Below are 14,787 nucleotides of genomic sequence, written 5' to 3' on the forward strand. Positions count from 1 at the left end.
TATTTATGCTATTTATTAATCATTTTATCAAATTTAGGTGCGATTCAATGTTACTATAGGAGGCAAGGCCTACCAGGGAAACACCTTTACTGTTTATCGATTATTTCTGTTGCTTGCTCTATTTATAATTATAAATGGTGTCTACTATGACCGAAATATAAGTAGGCTACGGAAGTTGTTATTTGATCATTTTGTTCCAAAATTAACAAGATGCTGTTGTCATGATATATTGTGATACAAATGTTAAAGCCCCGCTCACTGTCACCCACGTTGATGTATGCTTTTGGTCTCTTGGTACGGTCACGTTAGAGACTGTTTCAGTGATTGATGACCCCTATTAACGGTTTCCTTCTGTGTGCGTTCAGATAATATATATAATAATATAATATACGTATACTGTTCTTTACAATTATATTATTTGCATTAATACCAATTGTTGTAATACCAATTGTTGAAAGTTTTTACATCATTACAGGGAGAATTAATGTACATTTTGTTTACAAATAAATAAATATATTGAGTAACTTTTCCCCTTTACGTTCCTAACCACCGATTGCTGTCAAGTGTCCATACATCATTACTGACAGAGGACGTAATCAATCATAATTGGTATACATTTCGCATCTTACCAAACTTATTTTCAGTGCAGGTTCAAATCTCACACACACAAGACCGAATATAATAATAAGACTATATTGTTCTCTATTCGTACATTTTTTAAACTCTAATTTGCTATATTACCCTGGAAGCGATATTTTTGGCGTACCTAATTTATGGACCACCATGAAACATCAAAAAATAAACATACATTACTCATCAGTCAAATGCATAGGTGTCACCCGGGCTTCAATTTCCAGAGGCGTTGGTCATGTTTTCGAGGACCATTCGGGTACACCCACTAGAGGGTGCGCGAGCGAAGCGAGCGAACCCTCTAGTACAGAATAATTTGTATAAATACATTTGTTATTGTATTTCAATATTGAATCATCTTTTTATAAATGTTAATATCTAGTCTGCAGTGCATAAACCAACAAAAATAAGAGTTTCTGATTGGTATACAAATTAGACCAATACAGATGAATTGATTGAATGTATAACAGTATATTTGCAAATATAATGCATATTGTCTCCCATCAACAATACAATGCAAGTTTTACAGAACTAGAATAACCTTTGTAAGCTTGTTATAAAAGAGTCATAGAATCTAGAGCTACAGTATTAATTATCTATTTTATATTAAGAGGGAAGAGGGTTTGTTGTACATATTTTTCCTACTGCATCTATACACTAAAAAATGACCGCAATTGCACTAGGAATGTTTATATGAAGTTTCAACATTTTCTGTCATCCTGGATCCAATTATCAGCCAAAATAGGGTCAAAATGCCCACTTTTTCACACCTTGAATGTTTGTCCACGTAACCATACATATGGGGAATCACAATTACTGCAATTTTACTAGGAATAAACTAATACCCCCGAGTCGGGAGGTTGTGGGGGATGGGAAATTGTTGCTAGGGCTGGGGGTGGTGGACTATTCATATTTTTTATTATACTATTTTATATTTTTTAGTGTTATAATCACCACCGGGAAAGTTGGTGAATATAGGGATACAGTGGTGTCTAGGGTAATGTATTATGAAAATGATTGGAATTGTACTGGAAGGTTTGAAACTACATTTGAAACCCAGCCTTAGGTAGCTATACTATGATATAGTGATAATAGTAAAAGCATAAAAGCCAATTGGTTTGCCATCCTGTAATTATAGTCATGTGCTTCCTGTTGGCTACAAGTTGAAAAGTCAATTGTCTAAAACTGTAGAGTTTTAAGTTTAACATGTTCTGCATGACTATTTTGAAATCGTCACACGTTTACAGACATTGAAGAATGCTTGAATAAGAATAAAGTGGCAAATCAACTTTTTTTCATTTCTAAAAAAGATCAGTTTTAAAGTAACTTTTGAGCTGCAAAGTACAAGGTATTTAATATAAATAATTGTATTAAATTTCTATTAAATATATATCATATTATTTATTAATTAATTAGGTTTACTATAGGAATGTTTTAAGAACTTGAAGCATTTAATCATTATTAATTAATTATTTAACACCAACATTTGAGTTGCAAAGTACTCTTGACAATTAAGGGAAAAGATCAAGAAGAGAGGAATATTGAAAGATCAAATGGAATCAAGAATAAATGATATGATATGTCGGTTCTACATAAATTACGTAAACAATTTTCAGATCTTAGCAATTCTTGGTATATTGTGGTAATGCCAATTATGTCAAATTTGGTAGATTAAGGTATAAAATAACTTGTTACCCATTACTATTGCAGAATGGCTAGCAAAGATTTAAGTCTACTTGGAAATATAGATGAGAAAGTATTAGAATGTTCTATCTGTAATGAAAGGCTGGAAGACCCAAAATCACTTAACTGCCATCATAGTTTCTGTCTAAAGTGTTTAGAGAAATGGGTTAATACCAACAATGGAGAGCTAACATGCCCTACTTGTCGTGAGTCCCATTTCATTCCTGTTGGAGGGCTTCAAAAACTTGCGCCAAATACACTTATCAACAATCTTATAGAAATTATCCAACGACATGAAAGTACATATTGTAACAAGCTCTTTGACATGATTGATGAACTTGAAACAGATCCTGCATTAAGTAGTGATGATGAATGCATGGACCTGCCGTGTCCTTCTTATACTGAACCATTGGAAATGTATTGCACAAAATGTAAAGTACCCATACACAAAAACAATATTCAAATGAAATGTATAATGTCATTGGATGATGGAAAACATGAATTAATTACCATTGGAACTGCATTTCAAATATTTAAGGAATCGTCAGAAGAATTGACGAAAGCTGCCAATGAATCCATACAAAAAATGGAAAATGTACTGAAAGTAGTTGCAGAGAACGTTAGCAAATTAGAAGAAAATGTTAGGAAAAGTCTCGCAGATATTGATAACACAGTTCAACAAATGGTACAAACAATCCAGCAAAAAGGAGATGAGATGAAGAAAAGGGTTGAAGAAATCTACAAAAATGAAAAGGAATGTTATGAGGTACAAATAGAAAAAATGCTAAAAAACAATTCTGAGTTAAACAAAAACTTGAATTTCTTAAATGAGTTATTAAAGAGTGAACCATCAAATGCTATGAAATCGAGTGAATTTGTATTAAAGTCACTACAGGGTAAAATCGATACGTTCAAAGAAATTGAAGACAGCGATAGTAGGAGACAAATTAACTTTATCAGGAACAAACTTCTACCTAATATACTGAAAAAAAGTAACATAGGAAAAATTACACCAATTTATATCTGTTAGTGAAGTGGTATTTATTTGTGTGGTGTTGTCTCCGAGCGTCATGAATCCTCAGGTGTATTACACAGACTGTACTAAATACTGTAGCATTCTTTGAATAATAATAATAAAGGTAATTAGATGCATTCAAGTATGTGATTGAATGGTTATGTGATCAAATTTATTGGTAAAGGTGTGTTGATAAATCCATCAGGTATTCACATAGCCGGCAGGGACGAATGTTATATATGTACCAGAGTTTGACATTGATTATGATTGTGATATTACACTTACAAGACCTGCGAAAGTTCTTGTAGAAGATTTACAAAATGTTTAGGTGTTATTTTATTATATGATAACAATGAGAAACTGACAGTGTTATCAAGGGACATGAAGATGGCATTGGGTTTTACTATTTTAACAAATCAGTTTTCTTTTGTTTGACATTAATGTTTGCAAGGCATTAAAGAAGATCAACCAAATTAATCAAACAAGTCAACTACCTTAATGCTACACCGAAAACTGGAAACTTGTAGTAGAAATAGGAAATTATTGATGTATTGACAAAAAACTAAATGTACGTCAAAGGTGAAAAATTATGGGATGTTTACCAAAGGAAGTTTTATTTGAGTTTGATGTTATGCGCTCAACATTTGTGTGAACATTGGTGTACATATTGCATGTAGTATAAATAAAACTATACATTAATTAAACGGAGAAATGAATAAATTGTCTATATAACAACCTGTGGTGATAAATTTCAAAATTCTGTAGGTGATGTAAAAAGACTTTTTATAGTGCAGCTGATTAACAACTGCAATATATCACAGTGTATGCATTCTCCAATAAAAGAAAACTTCCACCTGGACATTTATCCCTATAATGACAACTTCTCCCTGGACATTTCCACCATGGAGACTGTAAAAGTTAAACACAGAAATACCATACCATCACAGGTATAATCCCACCCAAACTTTATGTTCACCTTCGCATACAAGCATTTTTTGGGTCCCAGGAAAATCATTTTTACATTTGACAGTAGGCATCGCCTAGGGTCTTCCATTTAGACAAGGTTGGCAATTTAAAAAAAAAACAATTCTTACAAATGATAGGGTAATTTCTCTTAATTTGGCTGATTTGAAACTCCTCAAATTGTTTAGACCAGACACTGTAAAGTTGAATATAAATGTCTACAAAGGTGGGCTGGGGAAGGATATGGTTCATACCTAAGGAACTACAGGGTATGTAAAGGAAAATTATTACTCTCTCTCCTAAACCAAAGCGTTGATATAATGTTATGGAACTACTGCCTAAGCTCCAGTAATCATTTTCACATTGGCACAACTTTCTAAAGTTACTATTAGATTGTAACCATGAGGTTTCAGCAGTGTGAATGTAATTTTATGGAAAATCTTCAATGGAACATGGTGAACTGAAATCTTGATAAAAAAACACAGTAGCATGAGGCCTGTTTTTTTTTGTAGGCAGGTTAACCATAAATTAAACTCACAAATCATTGAAAGCCTGTTGAATTTAACATGATAGTATACAAAAAAGAAATTAAAATTGTTCCAACTTGTAATAAGTTGTCACAGTAGTTTGTATGTTTGTAACATGTATTATAGTTTAAAAGGAAATTAGTGATTTCCCATCCTGTAATTGTGCTTTCTATTGGATATGTGTTGAAAAATAAATGTTTTAAGTTTAGTCACGTTATGCTTCACCAATTTTGAAATTGTCACATCTATTTTACATGCATTGTAGACAGCTCTGGTCATGTGTTAAAAGGAAGTTACGAATTGGAAAAACCAACTTTCAAGAAAATATAAGTTTTTCGATTTTTAAAGTAACTTTTCAGATGCAAAAGTAAAAGGTATGTAACACAAAATCATTGTATTGAATTGCTTTTATTTATATATAATTTTATTTTATTAGTCATATTTAGTTATTGGTTATTTAATAGATAGACCTAGCCTACTATAGCAACAGTTTTTAGTTATTTACCTATGCCAAGGAGGTATATGTAGTCGATCGTTGTAGTCGTTAATTGATAAGTCTAGCCTACTATATAAACAGTATTTATATTTGTTATTTAATTGATAGGTCAAGCCTATATACTATATAAACAGTTTAAGGTGACAAACATGAGACACCAATTAGTGCTGACAAATATCATTATTAATTTGAACTGCTTATTATTCATGCATTTAAGAGAAATGATAAAACAAAACATATACAGTATTTACAAAGATACAAGAGAAAATTTTAAATGGAAATTCTAAATATTTGTCATTGATGGAATAAAGGACAAATAATATGGTGTACTACTGTACTTGGTTCTTCATAAAACTATGATACAATTGCCAGATCTTGCCATACAAATTCTTGGTATATTGTGGGAATCTCAATTATTTAAAATCTGGTAATTATTAAGATGTATATGAAAAATTTCATTTATTACTATTGCAGGATGGCTAGCAAGGATTTAAGTCTACTTGGAGATATAGATGAGGAAGTCCTAGAATGTTCTATCTGTAATGGAAGGCTAGAAGATCCCAAATCACTAAGCTGCCATCATAGTTTCTGTCTAAAGTGTTTAGAAGAATGGGTCGACACCAACAATGGAAAGTTAACATGCCCTACTTGTTGCAAGTCGTATCCCATTCCAGAAGGAGGGCCTCAAAAACTTCCACCAAATACAATTCTTAACAACCTCTTAGAAACTGTCAAACAACATGAAATAAATGATGAGAATGAATGCACTTCCACGTTGTGTCTGTCTCATACTCAACCACTAAAGATGTATTGCACAAAATGTAAAGTACCAATATGCATAGAATGTACTGAAGCGAAACATGCAGCAGAAGATGGAAAACATGAACTAATGGACATTGTAACAGCATTCAAAATGTTTAAGGAAACGTCAGAAGAATTGAAGAAAGATGTCACACACAAAACAGAAAATTTACTGACAGCAGTTACAAAGAGCACTAACAAACTAGAAGAAAGTAAGAAGACATCTCTTGCAGATATTGATAACACAGTTCAGGAAATGGTACAAACAATCCAGAAAAAAGGAGATGAAATGAAGAAAAGGCTTGTAGAAATTCAAAAAATTAATTCTGAATTAAATGCAAACTTGAGTTTCTTAAATGAGTTATTAAAGAGTGAACCATCAAATGCTATGAAATCAAGCAAGATTGTATTAAACACACTGAAACATCAAATAAATAATTCTAAGGAAATCAAGGAAAAAGACAGTACAAGACTAATTAACTTTATCAGGAACAAACATCTAACTGATATACTGAAAGAAAAAGACATTGGAAATGTTACCATTACACCACTTGCATTCAGAGTAGAGGAAAATCCTTGTGGAATAACAAAGTGTGATGATGACTGCTTGCTGGTTTCATTTGGCAAAAATGAAATTCACCAGTACAAACAATCAGGAGAGTATGTAAGCAAGATTACACTACCACAATGTGTGAAAGTTAACAGAATGTACAAAATGATGAATGGCAACATAGCATTCTGTGATAATGGAAATAATAAATGTATTCGACTATGTGATATGAATGGTCATTTGATAAAATCCATTGGTAAATGTGTACTGGAAAATCCATCGGGTATTCACATACATGAATTGGCTAATGTTATATATGTAACAGATTTGCATGTGTGTTCATGTTTGACATTAATAGTGGAAAGATGTTGAAGAGGATCATAGCAATTCCAAATAAACCAACTCGTCAATACTTTGATGTTACACTTACAAATATTGAAAAAGTACTTGTAGCAGATATAGGAAATGATCAAGTATTATTATATGATACTAAGGATGAGAAACTGAAAGCATTTATCAAAGGATGTAAAGATGATAATGAGTTTTTACCATATGAAGTTTTAGTTGATCAGGATGATAACATCATCATTTCAAGTTGTGGAGAACTACAACTATTTAGTAGTGATGGAGATTTTATCAAAAGAATTGATCAGGTAGAAAATGAACTTTTTTTTCCAAAGCAGTTCTGTATTATTTCACACAACCCATGTATGATTGCTTTAGCTTGCTGGTACAAAATTCAAATATTAACTTACTAAAGTTATACAAATCTATAATTCTATTCTATAAACAAGAGCATAAATGATCCAACCAAGTGTATTAGTTTGGTGTAATTTCTTTGAGATTTATGGTGTATGAATGATTAGTTTGGTGTAAATTGCTTCATTGTTTATGGTGTAGGCCTACTGGTAAACACAGAAATGAATAAATAGTAAGATAAAAAAAAAATCTATGGTGACTGAATTTTTTGCCATTTTGTGATTGGTTACTCATTTAAAAAAAATATGCAAACACAATCTAAATATTAACTTACTGAAGTTGTACAAAGCAAATTTTATTTTAAAACTGAGAGCTTAAATGATCCAAAAGGATTAGGTTGATGAAAAATAACATTGCTTTAAGATTTACGGTGTAGGCTCTATACAAATGTTGAAAAAACTATAATATTGAATTAAACACAGAAATTGTTATTCAACTACAAATAAATGTTATTTAGTTAAAAGTTACTACTGTCAGCATGTACTGTTCAACCTTATGGTGTATAGATATGACAATTAATGATACATTGAGATCGTTACGTTTGTTGCTGAATTGGAAGGGAAATGCATGAATGTTTGTTTTGAATGATGTTCTATTATTTCATTTTTAGTTTAAAAAATCGAGTGAATGGAAGTCTAAATACTCTGATCATGTGTCTTAATATGTCAAAAATGCATATACAGTGGAATAGTTTCTTGCATTTACTAATACTATAGGGCAGCCAAGCTAGTTTTTAGCTTACGAAAGTTTGATCATGTGTATCATTTATTTAAAGAACTTCACTTCACTTAAAATTGATCAGCGTATAATCTAAAAATATCCACTCTAGTTTATCAATCAGTTTCTGGGTCTGCGCCAATTTATCTGCAGGATTTAATCTCATTTCAAGTTCCAACACGAAAAGGTCTTTGCTCTAAAATTGACCCTCTTGTTTTATCTACTCCAAAAACACACATTAAATTCGCTTTTTTGCACAAGCGCAAACGTTTGGAACCAGCTTCCGTATCCATCAATGTAAATCTCTTAAGTAATTCAAGTAACTTCTAAAATCTCACATTTCTAAATAATTCTTGTTGGTCTTTTAGCACTCTGAGACATTAGTAAATAGCGCTTTATAAAAGTTTATTATTATTATTATTAATATTTGTTTTTTCTGTAATTTTGTAAAACGATTTCTTAGTTTAAGCTTATGTGCTATGGATATATTATTTGATCATGCTATTCCGAAATAAAAAGATGAATGAATGAATATGAATGAATAAATTATCTGAATAAAATATCTTTTTTCAAAATATCTTTGTTTGTAAATGTGAGAGACTCAGCAACTAAGATTATGTTCATATTAGTTCTGTTTCAATGTGGCAACACATCAACTCGCCTTTCTTCAAATACAGTTCATGACAGTTGATCAGGCTAAGAATGATTTCTAGTCATCTAGATTCACACTAACTTTTCTGCAAACAATAAAAAACTGAATCTTATGAAAAGGAATATCATCTCTGTCTATGGCCACATCTACCTTAAAGGACAACTTGACCGAGGACCAAATGTATGGAACATTCCAATATAATTATTTGGTTTAACACAAGTACCTGTAGGAGCCCTTGGGGAATAAACCTAAAACTTTTAGATATAGTATTGCAATACTTGGACAATACTGTAAATACGTATTAACCATTTTTGGTCGCCATTTGAATTGCAAATTTCTTACTGTGTGTGTGGGTACTGTTAGATATATAACCACATGTACAAATAAACTTATTACTGTGAGTGTGGGTAGGCCCTACTGTTAGATATATAAATGCACAATATACAAATAAACTTTATTTCTGACAGTTGCTGCTCAACGTTTGTATTAATAAAGTGGTGTATCGTTACATGTACTTTACTATTTCAATCGACTATGACAGTGACAGTTTTAACAAAGTATTAAATCACAAATGTTTTACTGTATTTAGTGGTATATTTTTATAGGCCTATAAAACATGAAAAAATATTTTGTTACTGAGTGGTAAAGAATATTTTTTTAAATTGTTCCTCTTTGTACTTATCCTCCTTCCCCATCCCTCAACCCTAATGTTACATACAAAACACAAATTGGGTTTGTTTAAATGAGTCCAAATACAAAATTTGAACTCATTTTATGACAAGTTTCTCTTTTGGAAGTAGGCCTAATTCCCATGGTGCTAATTAGTTGTCTACATAAATCATCGTGTCTATTTATTCATTTGTTTATACAGTATTATAGTGCTGCCGTACGTACATTTGAAATCACCAGTTTTTTTTTAAACTGAAATTACTGTGTATTGGAGAACCATCTGTGGGCAAGACCTAAATGGTACGCGAGCGAATCGAGCGTACCATGTAGGTGCAAAATCTAGTAATAATACTGTATTTAAAAGGATATATATATATATTGTAAAATCTATCTTATGTCCACATTTTTAAAATTGGCTGCAAATGAGCACGAATTAGAAATTTGAAAACATTTTAAAAATGATATTCATGATACTGTGTGTGAGGGAGTGTGTCGCAGTGTGTCGTGAGATCGAGGTTCAAATCCAACTCTCGCAGCATTGCTAGTATTCGTAGGCAAGATACTTTATGTACGTTTGCCAGTTTGCCTCTCCACCCAGGTGTATAAATGGGTACCGTGTTAGATCAAGACACCACTTTGCGCTGATTAGCTGCATTATGTGAGTATGTTTCCATACATGTTTGATCCAAAAAAATGACTGGGGTAATAATGTTCAACGCTTAGAGGTTTCACAACATTAGGCGCTATATAAATCCAGGATTTTATTATTATTGAAAATTAATGTCAATTACAAAGGTCATATGATGGAGGTTTGACATTGTACACATTTATCGAAACAGTGACGGGACCAACTGGGTTTTATGTAATGTTCTTATATTGGTGTAAACATTGGTTGTATACATACAAATGTGGTTCAAAACAACTGAAACTAATTGAACATAGAAATCAATAAATTGTAAATATTGAATAGATTGTGCACTTTTGAAAAGCTTGATGTAAATAGACTTTATATAGTGCATCTAATCAGCAACTGCAGTAGTATTATTTGTATTTTTCTCGGTTAGTTGGACATTCTCCTTAGAAGACAACTTTCTTCTTAAACACAGAAATGAAGAAAGTTAGAAGAGATTAATCATTTTCATATCGGCATTACCTTTTCAATTTCAAATTTTCAATTCAAGTTGTAACCATGTTTGAGCAGTGTGAAAGCAATGGTGGAGAATCTTGATGTTTCAATTCACAAGACACCAAAATGTTTCCTGCGCATGTTTAATTACTATTGAATTAAACTGAAAAATCACACAGTACACCTGAATGTAGCGTAAAAGTCTATGTGAAAATTTAAACAAAAAAGATTAAAATGTTTCCAACTTGTAGTAAGTTGTCAAAGTAGGCCTACTGTGTATGTTTGTAGTTAAAAAAGGAATTAGTTTAATAGCCATGAATTGGTCTCACATCCTGTAATTGGTGAATAATTGTTCTTCCTATTGGATATGTGTTGGAAAAAAAATGGTTTAACTGTTTTATGTTTAATAGTCATGTTACGCATGGCGGATTTTGAAAGTGTCACAGCTATTTTACAGACATTTGTAGACAGCTCGGGTCATGTGATAAAAGGAAGTTACAAAGTGGAAAAACCAACTTTATTCAGTTTCTAGAAACTATCAGTTTTCATTTTTGAGAGAAACTTTTGAGCTGCATAAAAGGTATTTAACACAAATAATTGTATAGAATTGCTTTAATGTATAATAATTTTATTTGGTTTATAGTTATATATAGTAATTGGTTATTTAATTGAGGTCTAGCCTACTATAGTTATAATTACTTTTATTGGTTATTTATTTGATAGGTCTATGCATACTATATAAACAGTAGTTATATTTAATTATCGGTTATTGAATTGATAGGTCTAGCCTACTATATAAACAGTAGTTATATTTAGTTATCGGTTATTGAATTGATAGGTCTAGCCTACTATATAAACAGTAGTTATATTTAGTTATTGGTTATTTAATTGATAGGTCTAGCCTACTATATAAACAGTAGTTATATTTAGTTATTGGTTATTTAATTGATAGATCTAGCCTACTATATAAACAGTATTTATATTGGTTATTTAATTGATAGGTCTACTATATATACAGTTTAAGGTGACAAACTTGAAGCACTAATATTGGTTCTGACAAATATCATTATTAACTAGGCCGACACTCCGAGAGTGCATACCTCCACCCACTGTAAAATTCTCCTACATAAGAATTCATGAGAAAAAAAATATATATATATTTTTATTATTTTTGTGACAAGGCTGAGTGTGATTAGGCTAATTTCACTACAACCATGTGTATACGAATTTGGTGTAATGGTTATGTAACCAGCCTTTCAACTAACAATAGTTTCAGTTGACTAACAATAGAACAGCAACGCAAAAAACAAACTGGTGAATTTGAAAAGAAATAGGTTTTTTAAAACTACTCGCATCAAAAAACTTTTACATTAAATCTAATTATGTTTTAAAATTACAAATCACAAATTATAACTCTTGCCTCTTGAAATTTTTTTTTGGACAATTCTTGAGAAAATACAATTTCAGTTTACTTGTTACTTTAAGACTGCTCGCCAGCTTTTGAAAATTCTGTCCTATCTTTTAACACTATCAGGTCTGAAAATAATTCTAAAAAGTGGCCAGAAATTTAATGGAGTGGTCTTTGACCACATATCTATCTGTATTTTCATTTTTGGGAAAGTTCTTGTAATTACTTTTTGAGTAATCCTGCTAACTAACAAACAAAGAGACACACGCAATCGAGTACATACCTCCTTGGCGGAGGTAAAGTAACACCATCATTTGAACTGCCCATTCATGGATTTAAAGGGAAACGATAAAAACAAAAAATATACAGTATTTGATTGATATTGATTAATTGAAAAAATTTTGTAGATTAAGTTGTATGAAAAAAATTATTATTTATTACTATTGCAGGATGGCTAGCAAGGATTTAAGCTTACTTGGAGAGATAGATGACAAAGTCCTAGAATGTTCTATCTGTAATGGGAGGCTAGAAGATCCAAAATCACTTAGTTGCCATCACAGTTTCTGTTTAAAGTGTTTAGACGAATGGGTTCAAACCAATCATGGCAAGCTAACATGCCCTACTTGTCGCAAGTCGTATCCCATCCCAGAAGGAGGTCCTCAAAAACTTGCACCAAATACACTTCTTAACAACCTCTTAGAAACTGTCAAACAACATGAAATAAATGATAAAAATGAATGCACTGCCTTGCTGTGTCCTTTTCATACTCAACCATTACAAATGTACTGCACCAAATGTAAAGAACCAATATGCATAGAATGCACTGAAGCTAAACATGCAGCAGAAGATGGAAAACATGAATTAGTTAACATTGTAACAGCCTTCAAAATGTTTAAGGAATCATCAGAAGAATTGAAGAAAGCTGCAAATGAATCCATACACAAAATGGAAAATGTACTGAAAGTAGTTACAGAGAACGTTAGCAAACTAGAAAATAGTAAAAAGACAAGTCTTGCAGTTATTGATAACACAGTTCAAGAAATGGTACAAACAATCCAGCAAAAAGGAGATGAAATGAAGAAAAAAGTTGAAGAAATCTACAAAAATGAAATGGAAGGTTATGGTGTACAAATGGAAAATATAGAAAAAATCAATTCTGAATTAAATACAAACTTGAATTTCTTACACAAATTATTAAACAGTGAACCATCAAATGCTATGAAATCAAGCAAGATTGTATTAAACACACTAAAGGATCAAATTAATAAATCTGAAGAAATCAAGGGAAACGACAGTAAGAGGCAAATTAACTTTGTCAGAAACAAACATTTAACTGATATACTGAAAGAAAGTAACATAGGAAACATTACACCACTTGCTATCAGACTAGAGGAAAATCCTTGTGGAATAGCAAAATGTGATGATGATTGCTTGCTGGTTTCATTTGGCACAAATGAAATTCACAAGTACCAACAATCAGGAGAATATCTGAACAAGATTAGACTACCAAGAGGTGTGGAAGTTAAAAGACTGTACACAATGAAGAATGATCACATAGCATTCTGTGATGGTGGTAATAATAAATGTATTCAAATATGTGATATGAATGGTCATGTGATCAAATTCATTGGTAAGGGTGTATTGGAAAATCCATGGGGTATTCACATAGATGAGTCAGCTAATGTTATGTATGTAACAGATTTTTTTAACATCGCATGTGTGTTTGTGTTTGACATTAGTAGTGGTAAAATGTTGGAGAAGATTAAAAACCAAAATAAACCAACTAGTCAATATCTTGATGTTACACTGACAAGAACTGGCAACGTACTTGTAGCCGATTTAGGAAATGATCAAGTGTTATTTTATGACAACATGAACAAGAAACTGAAAACGTTCATAAATAAAGGAGATGAAGATGGTAATGTGAGGTTACCACATGAAATTGTAGTTGATAGGTATGGTAACATCATCATTTCAAGTTGTGGGAAACTACAACTATTCAGTAGTGATGGATATTTTATCAAAAGAATTGATCAGGGGAAAAATGAAATTGAGTTTCCAAAGCAATTATGTATTATTTCATATAACCCATGCATGGTTGCTATAGCAACTTCTTTTTGCAAAATACTAATATTGAATGTTTAAAGGAGCACGAAAACAACTTTTCTCCTATATATGACCATCGATGATGCGATAGCCAAACGAGTAACTTGAATGTAATGTGATACTTTAGTTAAATTTTAGGTGTAAACATTAATGTAAAATTTAAAAACATGTAAAATTCTAATTCTAATTTAAAAAAAGAAAAAAATAAATTGTACAAATATGGTGGTGATGGTTGGAGTGTTTTATTTTTTCTTGTAAAAGTAAAGAAAGTTTTTTGATTACATTTATGACACGATAGGATTCATACACTTTTGGTAGACGACTGTCAACACATAGATGATTGATGGATCATGTATTAGGAAGCATTTGCAACGACCGACGGCCTAATGTCGAGAACAATTAATGCATTGTCGGTCGTGAACCTTGAAACCACTAAAACTGTGTCAATGTGGGGAGCGAGTAATCACTCAACCTTTACCACATAGGTCTCAAAAGAGTGCTATAGTACTGTATTAAATATCACAGTAAGATTAAAGATGCCATTTGTATTATCCAAAACTATTGAGTTGGTGTTAACCATTTCATTTTAAACCTATACTCCGAATTTGAAAGTACTGACAGTACTGCAAATTACAATGTTGGTAGTCGATGAGTAAGATACCTACCTGTATAGATGCTATATATG

The 14,787-nt window shown here is 31.6% G+C and overlaps 3 protein-coding genes across 3 annotated transcripts in view; 2 read left to right on the forward strand and 1 right to left on the reverse strand.

Moving 5' to 3' along the window:
• The window catches only part of LOC144835054 (intermembrane lipid transfer protein VPS13D-like), a 95,073-nt gene that overhangs the window by 54,870 nt on the left and 25,416 nt on the right, over window positions 1-14,787 (reverse strand). The gene's annotated exons all lie outside the window — the stretch shown is intronic.
• On the forward strand, window positions 1,872-3,906 carry LOC144835014 (tripartite motif-containing protein 2-like). The gene is made up of 2 exons (XM_078690026.1): window positions 1,872-1,978; window positions 2,341-3,906. Exon 2 carries the CDS (start codon window positions 2,342-2,344, stop codon window positions 3,341-3,343), a length of 1,002 nt encoding a protein of 333 aa, XP_078546152.1. The 5' UTR covers window positions 1,872-1,978; window position 2,341; the 3' UTR covers window positions 3,344-3,906.
• On the forward strand, window positions 12,447-14,239 carry LOC144858809 (uncharacterized). Its single transcript, XM_078714926.1, has one exon. It carries the CDS (start codon window positions 12,447-12,449, stop codon window positions 14,139-14,141), a length of 1,695 nt encoding a protein of 564 aa, XP_078571052.1. The 3' UTR covers window positions 14,142-14,239.

Source organism: Antedon bifida, chromosome 2 (assembly GCF_963402885.1).
Source record: "Antedon bifida chromosome 2, ecAntBifi1.1, whole genome shotgun sequence".
In the NCBI taxonomy this organism is placed as follows: domain Eukaryota; kingdom Metazoa; phylum Echinodermata; class Crinoidea; order Comatulida; family Antedonidae; genus Antedon; species Antedon bifida.